The sequence below is a fragment of the Mycetomoellerius zeteki genome, unplaced genomic scaffold (genome assembly GCF_001594055.1).
Source record: "Mycetomoellerius zeteki isolate Tzet28-1 unplaced genomic scaffold, Tzet1.0 scaffold73, whole genome shotgun sequence".
Taxonomy (NCBI): domain Eukaryota; kingdom Metazoa; phylum Arthropoda; class Insecta; order Hymenoptera; family Formicidae; genus Mycetomoellerius; species Mycetomoellerius zeteki.
In genome coordinates, this window is record NW_017257753.1 from 3,441,186 (window position 1) to 3,459,204 (window position 18,019).

At 35.3% G+C, this 18,019-nt stretch overlaps 2 protein-coding genes across 2 annotated transcripts in view; both read right to left on the bottom strand.

The window, feature by feature from the left end:
- Positions 1 to 357: 357 nt before the first annotated feature.
- Positions 358 to 5,339, bottom strand: LOC108729410 (glucose dehydrogenase [FAD, quinone]). The gene is made up of 9 exons (XM_018458521.1): positions 4,937 to 5,339; positions 4,124 to 4,346; positions 3,537 to 3,665; positions 3,263 to 3,459; positions 3,098 to 3,192; positions 2,101 to 2,377; positions 1,512 to 1,980; positions 787 to 1,166; positions 358 to 578 (listed from the first exon to the last, which is right to left on the bottom strand). The coding sequence occupies exons 1-9, from the start codon at positions 5,045 to 5,047 to the stop codon at positions 486 to 488; spliced, it is 1,974 nt and encodes a 657-aa protein (XP_018314023.1). The 5' UTR covers positions 5,048 to 5,339; the 3' UTR covers positions 358 to 485.
- Positions 5,340 to 6,269: 930 nt separating this feature from the next.
- LOC108729411 (glucose dehydrogenase [FAD, quinone]) overlaps positions 6,270 to 18,019 on the bottom strand; it is a 28,284-nt gene continuing 16,534 nt past the window's right edge. Inside the window, exons 3-10 of the mRNA XM_018458522.1 lie at positions 13,159 to 13,287; positions 12,296 to 12,492; positions 11,500 to 11,859; positions 10,053 to 10,200; positions 8,337 to 8,654; positions 7,649 to 8,019; positions 6,906 to 7,000; positions 6,270 to 6,814 (exon numbers count right to left, since the gene is read on the bottom strand). Coding sequence (XP_018314024.1) covers positions 6,733 to 6,814; positions 6,906 to 7,000; positions 7,649 to 8,019; positions 8,337 to 8,654; positions 10,053 to 10,200; positions 11,500 to 11,859; positions 12,296 to 12,492; positions 13,159 to 13,287 — 1,700 coding nt within the window. The 3' untranslated portion in view covers positions 6,270 to 6,732. The remainder of the gene's footprint in view (positions 6,815 to 6,905; positions 7,001 to 7,648; positions 8,020 to 8,336; positions 8,655 to 10,052; positions 10,201 to 11,499; positions 11,860 to 12,295; positions 12,493 to 13,158; positions 13,288 to 18,019) is intronic.

The window sequence follows — 18,019 nt, forward strand, 5'->3', positions numbered from 1 at the left end:
GGCAGTTAAGATCAACTCGAAATTCCGTATTCTAATATTTAATGTAGAAATAACTATGGCATGAATAATTCAAGTTTAAGCTGTATAAACAAGTTATATGATCTACACCAACATGTACTATTTTATGAAATGCTTTAAATTAACTTGTCACAGTGGTTATAATTCAACCTGGCTTCGTTATTATGACAGCATTAAATTCTGTAAAAAGTAAATTCTGTTAAAAGTAAATTCTGTAAAACAAAACTATTCATTCATAAATTTCCATCTTATTTTTATTGTTGCAACTGTTATCCAAAGTTAGTATAAACGTAAACGCAACGACTGACAAGGTACAGGGAAAAACAGAGCTCTGTGTAAACATGTATATTCTTATTAAACTTCACAAAGGTTATGTTATGCTTACAAAAAACATAAAAGTGGAAATAAAAACTAATTTTACATCTAATTCTTTGGTATTAAAAAGCAGTTTTCATAATCTTCTTTATTTAATTGTTGATCACTTTGTAATCGTTCTTGATGAAATCAGCGACTCTCTCACCGATCATATTGATCGAGGCAACAGGATTACCGGAAATCATCTAAGAAATGAAAAGGAATTAATATTGATTACATACAAGAGATAGAGATATTAATTGAATTTTTTTTCTAGGATATTGTATATAAATTTCATAAAAATTATTTATCTATCGAGTTAAATTAGTTTTTAGAGCTAATAAGAAAAAAGTTTATGATATGATTATATTTTAATTGACCATGTTTTTAAAATGTCGAGATTTGTTTATTTACCCGTGGCATAACGGAGGCATCGGCCACTCTTAAACCATCTATGCCATGAACTTTGAGAGCTGGATTAACGACAGCCATGGGATCCGAAGAGGAACCCATTTTGCAAGTACCGGCCTGATGGTTTTCAGGCCTGGTGTCGTATCGGAATTTGCAATCCCAATACGCATAATTCATTTCTCCATTTTTTTTATACTGTTCGCATTCTGGGATAGTTGCATCGATCATCTTTAGATTGTACTTTTTCATCGTTTTTGCTTGTGATAGTTTGAAGATATACTGAATACCCTGATAAATAATCGATCGATCTTGCGGATGCGCTAAATCATTGCTCCAGATGATCGGAGGACTTAAAGGATTTTTTGAGGCCAGCATTAGTCGACCTAGAATTTATCAGTGAAATTTGTTTATTGCGGCAGTAAGAATTTTCATTCTTTACAGAAAATAATACAATTTTCTAATTTTATTTAATTTATTGATACTTTCTATTTTAATTATAATTACTTATATAACTAGAATGCAATTATATCGATTTTCTTCTAATGCGATTGCAAATAAAAAATATATTGAAATAATTTCGGTGAAGAATACTGATAGGAAAAGTTGAAAGTATAGTTTTATAATCTCGTTCACCATGTTGCCATGCATAGCTATCTACATTGTCAGTATTTTTATGCTAATATTGTGCTATTTAGAGCAAAAGCTGAGTTACATGCTTATTGACTTACCTCTACTTAACGTTTGAATATTTACGGCGATAAACCTAACAGTTTGTTTGTTATCGTACATTTTCAAATCCTCAATTCTACCATCCGTGTTGCAAATGGCTTGATAGCCGGAGAAGAAGAACTGAATATCTGGATCATCAGCGGTAGTGTAATTGGATGCTAATATGCCAGTGACTTGAGCCAATCCCGTAGACGATAATGGGCCGGTTTGATTGAATAAATATGTATCGGCATTCTCCATATTTAGTTCATTTATGTGCGTCTCATTGAGACTGAAGTCCACGCCGTACGATGCGTGGTTGTGAAGATTTTCACCGACTCCCGGCAGATCGACGACTGTGCGAATCCCCACGGAGTTTAGATGTCCCTTCGGCCCGATACCCGATAGGAGCAAAAGCTGAGGCGAATTTATAGTGCCAGCCGTAAGAATCACTTCCTTTTTCGCTATTACGTTGTATTGCCGGCCGTTCTACAAATTGTAAATCGTCCATCAAGCCATGTGACTCGGGACAAATCATCGTTTATTCATGAAGATGCAATTGCGAAATTGCGTCCGTAAAAGCCCAAGAAATATGAGGTGTTGACTCACCATAATGAAAGTGATTCCTACGGTTTTTACTTTTGTTAAACTTTTCATCGTATTGACTTTCGTCACGGTCGCGTTTAGAGCCACGTGCAAATTTTTACGATTTCTGTGTGGCCATAGATAAGCTCTGGCGGTACTAAGTCTGACGCCATTTCTGCTGATTGTTTGTGCCACGGTAAAACCCGTGATATTCTGGCCTACTAAGTCCTCGCTGACTCCTAAACCTGTCTCCTCTGCAGCCGTCAATATATCCCAAGCGAATTGCGGCTGCCAGGGGAATCTATTAATGAAAGTAATCAGCGAGTTTAATTCGTACGTGTAGATCAATTAAATCGGCGGGGAAACTATGGGGATTACGTCAGAGACACGCTTTACGTCTCAATGCACAGATCCTGTTTAATGAATCCGGATCAGCTACGCTAATTGCGATAGATAGAGATAAATGCGTTGAAATATTCCTTGATGATAAAATTAATTTTCAAAGAATAACTAATTATATAACAGACATCAAAAGATTTTACGGTAATCGCACGGCAATCACAATTTATTCCGCTGAATTATTACTTTGGAAAAAAAAAAACGGATATCTTCAGATTGTTTTTCATTTTAAATGACGTAAACAGTTGTGTAGCGCGCGCGCGCGCAAGAGAGAGAGAAAGACAAAGGGTGTGAAAATTAAAGTAGTATAAAGGCTATGACACACAAAAAGAACTTAAGCAGTAAGCAAATCAACATTTTGGATTTCCTGTTTACGTTATTACTTGTTTTCTACCGTGATTCGCTTACTGTTTAAGTGCCAAGTGTTTTTTGTGTGCCAAAGCCTTTATATTACTTTAATTCTTACACTCTTTTTATCGTTGTCACGATTGTTTACGTCATTTAAAATAAAAAAACGATTCGAAGTCATTTGTGTCTTTTTTCAGAGTAAAATTCTGCGGAACAAATTGCGATCTTAATGTTTTTCTGCGTGCCATGAACTTAGGAAAATTGACATTTGCACCTTTCAACTGTTATTGGACCTTCAGTAGCGTGATCTTCTGCCCTGACCCTTCCAATTTCTTTATTGTCTTCCGATTTAAAGAAGTACGGCAGCACCTAATATACAAAAATTAATAATGATTTATGTGATATCATCAAGATTTTATTAGTAATATTTTCTCCATACGTCTTTCCACGACCATCCCGCGTTTCCCATTTCCACCCATCTGTCATAATCTTTCGCGTGGCCTCGATGATACATCATACCATGATGGGAAGAGCATCCTCCGAGGTTTTTACCCCTTGGCCAGCTGCAACTGCCGTTGTACCTCAAGCACGCGTACGATTCATTCGTTGTTTTATAATTCCAATCCAGTTCGGTGCCTGTAATATTGCACGATTAAAATTAATCGCAAACAATTACTAATATTAGCGGCTATGAAGAAATCAAGATGTATTACTGAGATAGAGTTGAAGGTTGCTAGGTATTTGCATGCCAGGTAACTCGTCTGGTCCGGCTTCTACGAGAAGCACGTTCCAGTTCTTAATTTCGCTCAGTCTAGCGGCCACGACTGATCCGGCTGCACCACCTGAATTAAAAACACAAGATTGAATAGATATTAGTTTAGCCATGAACTAATATCTTTTCAACATACAAAATCATTTACAAATAAATCTTAATGTTGATTTTAAATAATACGATTTAGGGATGAATATTAAGTTTTTACGTTCACTGAACATAATTTCGCGAAACGATTCGTTAGATTGCTACACTGAGAAAAAAAATTTATTCAACTAACTGAACACATTTAGTTATTTGCAGATTTGGTTAATTCAACAAATTTTATTTAATCGAATTTAACCGTAGTCTGTTTAACATTGAACAGCTTGTTAAGCAGATTAAGGTTCAATTAAATAAAATTTGTTGAATTAATCAAATCTGCAAACAACTAAATGTGTTTAGTTAGTTGAACAAATTTTTTTTCTCAGTGTAGACAGATGGATTTTAAGAGCCCATTATGTGTCATGAGTAAATTGATTATCTTACCTCCAACGACAATGAAGTCGTAAATAAATTGCGGCTTCTTGATAGGCGTGATTCGCTCGCACATTCCGTTAATTATTGGGCTGTAGGCAGCTAACATGTTTATCATAGACAGAAACAAAGTGGCAGAATTGCCGTTGCAGACATCGGTCAATGAGAGTCCATTTACGGGGAAGGGCGGCGAACATGGTGCTTCCGGCACATCGTAGTCCAGCGAGTACATGTTCTATAATACCATATAACGTATAGTTTGCACGACTAAATATATTGCGGCACTTAAGAATGTTGATCTCGAGTTTATGCATCGTATAAACCGTAGAACGACGCTCCATTATTTTGTGAATATCACGGTCATTACTGTTGTGAAATCACTTTACTCTCGCAATCAAATTACGAATAACTGTAATAATCTACGAGGATTTAATATTAAGTGTTGCATATAATTTTTTCGATTAACTTTGTTGAATTCTATAAAATTCTAATTGGAGAAATTTATTACGTTAAACAAATATTATTTTATTCGAATATACTCGTTGCCTGTTTCAATTTTTCAAAATATAAAAAATTTTAGGGAAGGAATTATTTGATATACTATTATTCTTACTATTATTCGTATTATTCGTACTATTATTCTTACTATTATTTGATATTTTTACTATTGTGTCGAAACTTTGAGTTAAAAATTAAAAAATTTTAAACCTGAATTTGTTTTTTTACAGTATTTCTATTTTTTTTATTATTAACTTTTTAAAAATGTTTTTTTCCTTTACACCTAATACAATTGACAAGCGATATATCCGTAGAATAGCAACGTACCATTTTCCCTGAATAAGATCGTCGCAAGGAGTATTGTCCGTCGTGCTCGGCTTTTACTACCTGATTGCGGCATCCGTTTTGTTGTCGCTTTGTTATATACCCATTTCGCATATATACATATGCACACGTGCACGTACCGTGAAATGTCTCGCTGTGATTAAGTGCTCAACGCACATAACATAAAAACGATAATAACGAGGCTTGTTATAACCCCTACTTGTCACACTTGTAAATCACCGCACGTGCTATCATTTTAAAAAAATGACGAATAGTCTGTCACTAAAATAGCGCAAATAAAAATAGATACGAGCTATTATGACCTGTGTTTCCGCTGAACCCATTTGCATTCCGGAAGTTAGAGTAAAAGCTTGTGTATTGCACACGAAAGTTTTGTAAGCGTTAATTTATTGATTGTTTAAAATTTTTATCAAATTGCTTTATATTATACAAGCGGATTAATTTCAATCAATATTTAGTTGTTATAACAAGCAACTATTTTATTTTTAAAACTTTGATTATTGCATTTATTTATAATTATTACATTTAATTGCAATTATTGCATTTATTTACGACACATATACGCAATTCACAATAATATCAAAGGATCGATTGGAAGCAAGCGGTTATTCTATATTTAGTCTGTGCTACTATGCAATCTTGTTTATTTACAATATTTTGATTTACACTCGGACGATTCGAGAGTGGCCGAACTATCCATATTTATAATCCATTTTGTTTTTTTTACATATTTTTTGTTAATAATTAATTACTATGTTTTTTGGCGGTTGGTGTACCAGGTACCAGAATCTGTCTTTGGTTATCATTTCAATAGGACATCCATGATGGTATCTATTACATGCTATTACAACTACATATTGGAAGCTATGTACAGTGATAGCAAAAAGTATTCGTACAAGGAAATTTGTTATAAAAAAGACTTATTTGTAGAGAAAATAAACATTAATTAGTAATTTTATACAATGAATACATTCTGTTCTAACATAAATAAACGAGTTTCGTATGTATTCCTGATTTTAGAAATTAAATTTCTCGACTATTCGAATACTTTTTGAGCATAAAAACAATACAATTTTTAATTTTTACTTATCTTTCAGATGATTTATTTTCTATATTTAATACATATCTTTTTGTTATATATAGTTTTAAGAAACATACAGTCTATTTTATTCTTTATGAATAAATTGTTAATTACCCAACAAGAAATGATTGTCAATTGACGTCGAATTGACGTCAAATTAGTGTTGAAATCATCGTATCGATATCGATCCGACATCAATTCGATGACTCATTTCTCGCTGGATAATATAACAACAGGAAATTGTAGCTTGTTTACGGAATTAATAATATTATAATAGTAACAATACTCGTAAGTTATACGAGTATTTATGCTCGTTATGTCGCAGCTAATTGATTGATGGCAGATCTCTCGACTAGCTGCAATGCTATGAGACACAATCTTAGGAAATTCCTAACTGGAAATTAAGACATGGCGGTACAGCGAGACGACGACTCGTCATCAGTCGTACTCACTGCGTTAGTAACAATAATTGCACGTTGCAATATAATGTTGAGTTCTGACGTAGCGCTCGCGCTATCGAGCGGGATGTAAGTCCAGCTCGATCGCTCGATCATACCGAAGAGAAAGGAAATCGCAGCCTACGGGGATCTTCCAGAAAGTCCTTGCCTTTGGTCGCGTTCTCGCCGACTTTTTGTAGGCTGCGGAATACGCATTGATGGATGCAATAAGCGACTAGATAGATCGGGAAGAACCCGGGCTACCATATAGCCTGATCCCAGTCGATGTACTTGATCCCCCAAAGTAACAGGTCCAGCGTACTGTCGATCGTCGTGCGTGAACTAGGAAACATGGTAAATTGCTGGTGACTAATGATGCATCCAAGGATGATCGTTTTTCCCTATGGGGCAAGGTTCTTTGTCTTTCCCGTACCATTGTGTACCGGTAACACCCCAATCGGACTTGATGAACGCTGCCGCCCTTTCGCCGATCATCATGGCCGGGGCTGCCGTGTTGCTGGACGTTACCTTAAAAAGAAATCATTGTTCTATATTTCTTCTTTTAATTTTCACGTCAATTAGATCATAAAAATATTGTAAAATGAGCTTTCACAGAGTTTTATAAATATATTAAACAAAATTTCGAAGACATTATATATTAAAAGATTAAATTAGAGCTAAAAATGAATAACGTACATAAACGAAAAGCTTATAAATTCGTTAATCTAACTTTAAATAATTTATAATTCATATAAGATTTTAGAATAATAATCTAGTGCATTTTATTTTTATGCTGTATATTTTAATGTACGTATACATATATGATTTATATTTATACATATTTGGATTCTTCAATTATCTCTCGTATTATACGCCGCATAAGATTGAAATAAAATACTATCTTAAATTCTAACACAAATTATAGAGTCTCTAAAATAGGCTTTACGTAATGAGGAATCCCAACGAATGATTAAAAACTTAATGACGAACGCATAATTCGAACGATAATAGCACGTTAATCTTAAAAAAGAATCTTCGTAACGAAAAAATTCGAGTATCTCCCGATCTTTGCTAATGATAGAACCATTTGGTGTTCAGTAAGTGCAGTAAAAGCAAAAATAGAAGGAAAAATGCATCAACACTCGCGATATTCCCGCGATTACAGAAAATACCTACCTCTGGCATAATGGACGTGTCGGCCACCCGGAGGTTTCTGATGCCATATACCCTCAATCGATTGTCGACTACGGCCATGGGATCATTAGGTAGACCCATCTTGCAGGAACCCGCTTGATGATTTTCCGGGCCAGTATCCTGGCGCACGGCGCAGGCCCAATACTGTTTGCTCAGATAAGGATACCGGGAGCAATTGGACAACAGTTGGTTATTCAAAGTCATATTATACTTGGCCATGGCACTGGTATTGGCGAGGGACAACGCAATCTGGATGCCTTCCACGAGGATGTTCACATCCATAGTATCGTTCAGATAGTTGCCCCAAATGAGTGGCTTCTCGAGGGGGTTGTTACTGGCGAGACGCAGTCTCCCTGCGGCCAAATTCGTTTATTGGCAATGGTTAATCGGTGACAGAACGGTACGCTACATTGATGTGCGATACATTGACTGTCGAAATTCACCGGAATTTCACAGACCACCGAGATGCAACGTGGAAGCATTGATTAATCAATTTGTAGAAATTTTCTCGATGATAACCACGGTCGCGAACGAACCGGTCCTATCATTCCCGCGTTAAATTACGGACGGAATTTATGGTGGTCGGTGATCGATGATAAATTGATTGAAATTACCATCTAATTAGTCATTTTTTACGGGCGGGTACTTCGGGCTAATTACGTTCGCTTACCCTTACTACGCGGCTGTGTCATTGTCGGCGATATGCTGATTCTGCGACCGTTATTGTCCATAGTGGAACCTGGTTCACCGGTGATTGCGCAAGCTGCCTGATAGCCACCGAAAAAGAGCTGGATATCAGGATGATTCTTATCCGCGTAGGTCGACGGTAACATCCCGGTCAATTGCGATAAACCAGTCGACGACATCGGTCCTCTTTGGAAGGCGAGATATTCCGCGGCAGTCACCCAGTTCAGGTCGAACAGATTCGGTTGATTGATGGTCCACGATAAAGTGTACGACACGTGATTATGCAGGTTCTCCCCGACACCTGGAGCAAAATGGTTCAGTCGATTAAAAACGCAATTATCGACTTTGACGTAATTCCGGTCGGTGATCCGTTCGAGCGTCGACTTGACGTTCGTTTCCATCATTTATGTTCAATAAGAACGAAAACTTTGCGCTTTTCGTAATTAACGTAGACGTTTGAATCTATCCGGGAATTAATCTCGGTCGTACTTTAAATAAGATGCTCCGAAGTATCTAAGAACTAATTTTCTTCAATGCCTAATTAGTTTTCTTTCAACAGCACGAGACTCTTGTTTGACTCTTTGTTAAATTTATACCTAGCGAAAGATTTGATGCCATCGTCGTAATGCTAATTATCAATGTTGCGCTTAGACAATTAAAAATTATCTAGATATTGATAAGATAAATCACATAAAAATATATCTTAGATAAGATGATTAACTTTACATTAATCTAGATAAAAGATAAAATTAAAAAAATTTTTATCTAGATAATTTTTAAGATAATTTTGTTTTTAACTAACTATTAGACAGTAAAACGGTTTATGTCCATTTTCTTCACTTCTAGATAACTTTATTCAAGAGATATCTCCCAGAATACAATGGAGATATCTCCTGGATAAAGTTATCCGCAATTTATCTGGAAGAGAAAAAATTGGGCATTAGGATACAAAAAATGTATTTATATTTTTATTAATTTTTATTTTTTATGAATAAAAGTTTTTTGAACATTTCGTCTAACAAATGGTTTCTACGTCGAATTAACATTTATTGTCCACAAATAAAAAGGTGCTTCACTGGCGCTGATAGTGGCAATGTGTCATATTTAAAAAAAATTTATTTGACACACGTGTGGATACAAATCAAGAATATTTAATTCCTTAGATTTATCTTCTAAATATGAAAGTATATCAATGTCACTTTGAATTATGACTGATGTCATACTAATCCCAGTTTTATCTATATCATAAAAAAATTTTCATAAAAGAAGTTATATAGAAATTTTTTTACAATACTCTTTTACAATCTTAGTTAATTTTGAAAAAGATTTTATCTAAGATAAGATAAAAAAAATCTATATTCTTAATAATCTAGATAAAGATAATAATCCTTCGATAGAATTTAGCTTAATTCATCAATGACGCACGAAACTTTATTATTCGATTCGTAATTAGCAGTGTTTTCCGTTATCTAGATAAAATTATCTAGATAATTATATAGATAAAGCCATTTCTTCATCTATATAATTATCTAGATAATTTTATCTAGATAACGGAAAACACTGCTAATTACGAATCGAATAATAAACTTTCGCGTGTCATCGATGAAATACGCTAAATTCTATCGGAGGATTATTATCTTCTCTGAGAGGTACATCATCGTACTCATAATGACTTACGTACGATGAATGGATCGCTTACCTGGAAGATCCTTGACGACTGTGACGTTCACCGCCCGCAGATGTTCCTTCGGCCCGATTCCGGAGAGTAGCAACAGTTGAGGCGAATTTACGGCACCACCGGAGGCGATTACCTCCTTTGTGGCGTGGGCAACTCGAAGTTCACCATCCTGAAGATGCGTTCATTGAAACTCACATCATCAAACTCACCGACGCGCTTTAGAGCGCGAACTTGATTTCGCGTTTAAGTGCCGGTAACTACTCCGGCAAAAAGCAAAGTTACCCGATGCCGCGTGATATCGTCATATTATGTCTCGTTTAGTTTCAACAACGTGTACATTTTACAGAATTTAACGCGTCGTATAATTATTAATTAATGAAAACACTAAATCAAACTTAAACTAGGTTAGTATGGCTTTTTAGAATTCATTCTCGAATATCTAAAGGTGTACAAGTCAAATATAGTAAGACATTGATTATTGATTTTTATATGAAAAACTTATAAATGCAAACAAGATAAAAATTATCCTCTTAATACCCGTGAAAGTGACTCTATTAAGCGAAATCTGCGCATGAGCTATTATCTATTATGTAATTATTGATTTGCGCATGAAAAACTTGTAGCTTTGGCGAGTGAGATAAAAATGATCTTTTTACTATACCCATGTAAAGTGACTTCATTATGTCGTATCAACTATTATGTAATTATTGGTGTGCACACGAAAAACTTAAAACTTCAGCAAACGAGATAAAAACAAAAGTTTTTAATATCCGTGAAAATGACTTTGCATTGTGCGACTTCTGCGCATGATTACTAGAGCGTTGTATCTTAATATAAGCTGAAACAATAAAATAAGACCCTCGGCAAATTCCCACTCGTGCATAATACAGATTTTTCAAGCGTGACGTATTAATAAAAGTTGCAGCGTGTTTCGCTGTAACTTTCGATAAAAAAACTCTTGCTCGCGATTTCGTAACAAGCAGGATTTCCGGAATCCATAAAAATTATATCTGTCAATCATTTGATACTTAAAAATAGCTTTACAGATGTGATCTATATTTATAATAATTTGATAGGCCTTACTGTCTTATTATTATTAATCTATGATAAGTGACTTTTGATTTTTATGAAAAATGACGAATTAAAATTTCATCCCACACATCTCTTTTATTTATAGATATTAAAAATTTAAAATAGAATACCTAGATATCCATAATTAAATTGAACTTTAAATTAGACTAAATTATTAAATAATATTCAATAAATAATAATGAAGTGATTTTCTATTAAATGAAGTTTCTAACATTTTAACAGAACTCCTAATATATTACGTTATATTTAGATAATATTAAGAGAATAATTATTAATTAAATTAAATACATATTCAAATAAGCTTTCAATATAGGATGAAATATAAAGGATAATATCATTATCGCCGAGTTAAGAGAATATAAATGCATATACTAACTTGATAAAATTGTACTCCAACGGCTTTGTTATTTAATATCAAAATCTTCGTGACAGTGGCGTTTAAGGACGTGTGCAAATTGCGTCGTTTTCGCATTGGTCGTAGGAACGCTGAGGCGCTACTCACTCGGACACCGTCCTTACTTGTGACTTGAGCAACAGTGAATCCTATAAATTGGTCACCATTCAGGTCCTCGCTAATCGGGTATCCTCTCTCAGCTGCCGCGGCGAGGATGTCGTCTGCTATTGCAGGCTTCCACGGAAACCGCTCGACAGTTAGCAGACCACCGGTCGAATGATACTTGCGACCAACTCGATGGATCTCCGTGTTGTTCTCGGAGCACATGAAATACGGCAAGACCTAAACAAGATCAGCCATTATTTCTTGTGAGTGTATTTCTCGTTCGATCTCTTCAATATCCTGGAGTTGAGAACTTTTAAAGATCGATATTTGAAAAACTACACCAGCATAACTTTCTCTTCCTAAATATCGTTTTACAGAACTATGAGACTTGTAATATCATGGTTAGCATACCATATGCTAATTATATTGTAACTTGTACTTTACAATACTTTTTATTAGTTCGACAAGTTATGACTGAATAATTACGTTGACGTGAAATGGTTAGTTTGTATCTTTTATTCTATATAGTGTCTCATTTGAGATAAGTATTACAATTTAAAAAAAGAGACAGATGCTGAATAACTTCAATTTTGCCTTTCACTTCAATTCATCTGTATTTAAATTATTCAAAATACTTGAAATGGTCTATTGGCACAGGTTTATAGGATCTTACATCGCGCCAACTCCATCCGTGATTGCCCTTAGCTGCCCAATTGTCAAAATCTTTCGCGTGGCCTCGCATATACATCATACCATTGTGAACGGACGTCCCACCTAGATTTTTACCACGCGGCCAACTGCAGGATCCGCCGTTTAACAGACAAGCGTTCATCTCGTTCGTGGTTTGATACTGCCAGTCAATGCCACTTCCTATCGGCAAAATTGTCAGATCGTTTTAACATGCGTAAAGCCCGCAACGGATCGTAACAGCACTCGCAATAATATATATTCCAGATGAGCACAGTAACAATTTCCTCTCGGAAGTGCTCGAAACACTCGTGTGTTTTAAATAAAAACGATATGATTACTCGCATTATTCCAGATACCCGTCGATATCTCAGATACACGTGGTGAGTCGTTTCACTATGTCCCTACAGATTTTATCGTAACTAATTTGACATCGATTCTCTTTTAATAAAATTATCGTTGAATTAAATGCGTGGCGCTCTGATTAAAATCAAGCTTCAGAGATGCTAATAAATGATAATGTATTAGCTCTTATTGAATTTTAAGCAGACACGAAATTTTATTTCATAGCATAATTAACGAACATTGAAAATGAAAGAGATTATTTTATGGAAATATTCTACAGGGAAAGATCGAATTTAAATGAATCAAAGGCGAAAAAAGCTTTCGCCCATTTTGTATGTTACATTTCTAATACCTATTCACTTGCATGTCATGTTGAATGATAAAGTAAAGATGAAAATAAAAACTACAATAACACCTTAATCGCTTATCGCGAGGTTTGAACGTGGTATAGATAACAGAACAACAGCGCTATGTATATGCAGGGAGGGTCCAATTGAAACTTACCCAGAAACATTCCCACCATACTGGGAACCTGAGCACCCGGTGGTTCGTCCGGGCCGGCTTCTAGCAACAAAACTTTCCATTCGGGTATGTCGCTCAGTCTAGACGCCACCACGGCACCGGCTGATCCTCCTAATTCCGAAGTGACAAAAGTCATTAAAGTCCTGTCGTTATACAGCGCGAACCGGTTACGGTTCGAGAAAAATGCATCCGCGACCGGCGGTGATGCGGAAAAAACAGGTTTTGGGTGAAATACCGTCTATAATTGCATTCGCCGGAAGGGAAGCATCTGTGCAACTCTAATTAACTTTTCTTTTTTCGTGATTAGATCCAACGTTGGCTGATAAATCGCGGCCGATTCATCGCCCGCTGGATCGTTCGCGCGAGCTCCTTTTCTTTTGTCTGTATATCAATGTTCAGTTAATGACAAGTGCGAAGAAAGCTAGGAAGAGCTCTCTATGTGTTTGTGTAAAAGCTGAAAAGTCACCAGCCTATGGTAATTATCGTGTTGATGTTAGAACGTAATACATAGTCTCTCAGACTGTTATGTTAATCGACTATCGCCGGATGGACGTAATTTGACGCCGGGGCTGTTATTATTATGATCCTATCAATTGTTACGAAAAGGCTTGTCTGCGGCATTGGAAAGTTGATAGTTAAGGCCTTGACAATGGCTTGTCAAGAGCAGTGTAATTACAACCGCGTGCGTGCTGATGAAATTGCACACAGAAGAAACGATTTTATTGAAGTATTTAAAAATTTAGATTGAGACAGATCCGAAAATACTTTTGTTGGGACATCAAAATAATTAAATATGACGAGCAATGCTGCTAAAAGTTTTAATATTCTGGCAACCAGTGAGCGTCCTACATAGTTATTTTAAGAGTTATTCTGATTTCATCAAATAAATTATTTTCTGATCTGTATCGAACTATTTTATAGGTACTTTAGCAAAACTATTTTCTCTGGGCATTCGTCTTTTTTTTTATATTTGAATTTTCTCTGCTTTTCCAAAACGGATTTTTTAGAAATTGTTAAATAACACAATGTAATATTCATAAGCGTAAGTATATCTATGTATAATATATATAATAATATAAGAAATATTATACACGTCAGTCTTGATATTTTATATTGGTATGAAATCTTATCCGACTGACATTTTTAATTTTGAGTTTTACGTCTTAAGTTGGGTATTGTATCAGTTTATTTGCATACACTCGTATCTTTTGCTAGGACACCATATGAACGGCGTAGTTCTAAAATATGCTTTGAACATTTAAATAAAGCACCTTATCGCGATGCATTCGCAACTCTATGCCAGGCAAATGAATTGTTAATTTAGGTTTTCGCGAGTACAATGGAAACAGACGTTCCCATCGTAACGGAGGTCTCTGCGTTTGCGTGGTCGGTCGAGATTTGCGAATGTCATCGTATTATCGGCGACGTTCGTTTGAAATAGTCACGCAACTGGCATAATTTGTACGCCCGCGTAGCGCACAAGGTATAATAATACAGGGGCTTCAATAATGTTGTTTTATCATATATGAAAATGTATTATTTTACTACAGCATATTGACAATACAACATAACAACAGTAGGGGTGGGAGTTTGCGTTTATTTTTCTTCCATTTTTAACATTCGATTAATTGGACAGATTAACTCAACGGGACCGTGCGATACGCGTTTCATGCGACATAAATACGTTTCGCGGACCCGTCGCTTACAACGGAATCGCGTTAATTGAATTCTACTTTCCCGCAGATATTACGGATTACAACTGGGATATTCTAATCAAGAAATTCAATTAGTATTTCCGCATGTGTATCAAATCGTGTTACGGTGACTGCCACTTGCGTAATACGATTTGCCTGCCCTATTTTGTCGATCGCGCATAATTACATCCATGTAAATCAGACTCACGTACGTAATGGCCAAATACAAATGGTTTCTTTCCTGACTTAATATCTTCCGTGTGAATACGCTTACGCGTCCGGCGTTTTTACAGATTAATTTGGCGATTAACGCGAGCGAGGATTTTATCGCGTCTCGTATAAAGTCGCTTTCTATTAGCGAAGCTGACAAATGTTTTGATATAACGGATTTCGTCGACGAAAAGCCAAGAAGGAATTTTTCAAGCGAAAAACACTCATTCCTGTTGTTTGGAGGGTAATGTATTTTTGCGACCGGACGAATCATGGTAATTTCCTAATAAGGGGTCAGAACGTATTCGTGGAAGTCAATCTGCATGTTTGGCATAAATAGTTGAGATTTGCACACCGGTGCATGACTCCGCCACCACATTATTTGCATGACCCCAAAATTGCAACGGTGTAAACGAACCTTTCCGGTTACACGTAATGTTATACTCGATAAGAGTCGTTATCAAACGGGGAAAAATAACTTTTCTGAAAAGCAAATGCGTTTACGCACTTACACTTGAATGACAATATATCACGTGCGTCGTGTTAAAATATACATACAAATAATTTATGTAAATTTCCTTCCTTTTATTCTTTAATTTTGTATTCTCGCATAACTCGAGACAGTATTCGAGATTTTAATTAAAAACTAGTTACTTTTCAATGTCATCGTGTCAAATGTTCATTGACGTAACTTTTTTTTTCCTATTGGACATTGACATTTCTGTTTGTACATGAGATTTCTCGTGAATTATGAAACGAATGATTACGTTATAAGATATATACAGGGGAGGGAACGAGATAGTTGATGCATATTCAACAAGATTACTTCCGCAAGTCAGTTTCCACCTCATCCATGAATATTATATTTATAATACAGGACGGATAAATATTTATTTAACCACAACCGCGGTAACGTGCTGTCTGGAAAATTGTACGTGTTTTAACTATGTTAAATATATAAAGCTTATAGATTTCTTTTCTTTTTTTCTTTTTTATATACATGCGACCGCAGTCCTCGTGCGATAAAACATTTCTGATCTCACCGTTTTCCCTCTTTCGCACGGTAGAATACTCGCGATGTTTCAATCGATATGGTCGTTAAACGTGTTTGCGGCGTGCTCGAGAGGGTATAGCGTTGCGGAGAAACGAGTTACGCGGCGAAACTGCCAGTATACTTTTCCTTCTTCTATCTACAAATAGAAGTGTAAAGAATGTCCCGGAAGGAAGAAAAATACGCCAGCATGAGCTCACGCGAGCAAGTACGGGCACGCGTCAAATTCATCTCTCGATAATAATTAGTCGTTCAATTGAACTTGACGCCGCGACCTAAAAGCACCGACTTGTGCGTTTCTAAAGAATTTTCATATCGACACCAAGCCGGAACAAACAGGGAGGAATTTTGTCAGCATTAACTCAGCTTAATGATGTCTATAATTAGCTCCTTTAAAACCACTTTGAATTCAGCCATTAATAAAGGAAATTACTTCCTGTTGCGGATAAACTTCCCGTATATGTAATATATTAAACAAGCAAACGCGAATATGAATTGAATTTATGTTAATTATATTGTTTCAAAAGTATAAAGGAATATTTGCATAACCTAGCTTGGAAATAATTTTATGCAGCACAGAAAGATATTGCAAAATATCTTTGCCGTGGCATGATTTTATTTATATTGATATATTAAATAAGACACACATTTGTAGCAGCATATTTTTTCTCAAAATTATTCAGTAAAAGTAAAGTGAGCAAACTATTTACTCTCTTATTTACTGTAAGAGCTTAAATAGAGTATAATTGGTCATATATTAATTAATTAAATTTTAAATAAGCAAGAATTAACCGGTATAGGAAATAAAAAATTCAGAATGAAGTTTTTATCTTCATTAAAGTATGTATGTCCATTAGTGTAGGTATTATTTTTTAATACAGTGGTTTTTTTCTATTTGAAATGAAAATATCGTACTTTAATAGAAGATGGATATATTTTTTTTATACCTACTAAATTTCCACAGAAAGTTAAATAATGAAATATTCGAGTTTCCACGGATGACAGTTTATACGGATGACAGTTGATTAATATATAGCTGTTAATATTTATATACTTCGAAATGTCAGTTTTTTTCCTAGTGTTTTTGCATTTCTTGCACAAATTTCAACCAAGATTGAAAAAAATATATTGTCCAATGAGCGTGCAAGAATGTCGTTCGAATGTCTGTCTCGTATGGTAAATATTCTCCTATTGCACACACCGGGATTATTTTTGTTATGTTTTGTTACGGTTTCCGCGCGCAACTTAGCGACCCGCTTTTGGCGCAACAGCGCGGAAAATAGATTGCGTCCGATCGTTCTTATCGCCGTTCTTTAGTATTTGTGATTTCAGTCTCTCTCTCTCTTTCTCTCTCCCTCTCGAAGAATCAGTAAAGTGATAATACGCGAGCAGCGGTATGATAGTCACCTCTTTCCTTACGATTTTCTGCACGACACGTTTGTACTTTAGAGCGTTGAAAAAATGTTTTCTCGACGCTCGTTCGCAAGAGTTGACACGGTATCTTACTATTAACTATTTCAGTTGCATGTACAGTATTTTTGTCTGTGTACGTAAAATTTGTGTGTGTACCTGTGCAATTAAAATAATAAAAAAAATTTAATTATTCGATTATTATTTGAATACATATTAATGATTGATTATTGAATCTTAGCTGTAATTGTCGCGAATGCAATTAAGAATAATGAGATTATTAAAACGAGTAATGAATAAAATTTCATTTTTTAATAAAGGAGAAGTATTAAATTATTAATTCTAAGAATTGGATTTATACGAGTGCATTCCGTTTTACTCTCACAGCGCTTATAAACATCATTTATCCTTGTTTAATATTTAATAAACAAGGATGAAATGATGCTTATAGCGTGTAGTGTGTGTGTGTGTGTGTGTG

What these genes read in the sequence shown, in the direction of transcription:
- LOC108729410 (XM_018458521.1), bottom strand. Translation starts at nt 5,047, where the DNA reads ATGCGAAATGGGTATATAACAAAGCGACAACAAAACGGATGCCGCAAT. An exon ending in CGGGATGGTCGTGGAAAGAC is followed by an intron (nt 3,193 to 3,262) that starts GTATGGAGAAAA and finishes TTTGTATATTAG; the next exon opens with GTGCTGCCGTACTTCTTTAA. An exon ending in TATTCAAACGTTAAGTAGAG is followed by an intron (nt 1,167 to 1,511) that starts GTAAGTCAATAA and finishes GATAAATTCTAG; the next exon opens with GTCGACTAATGCTGGCCTCA.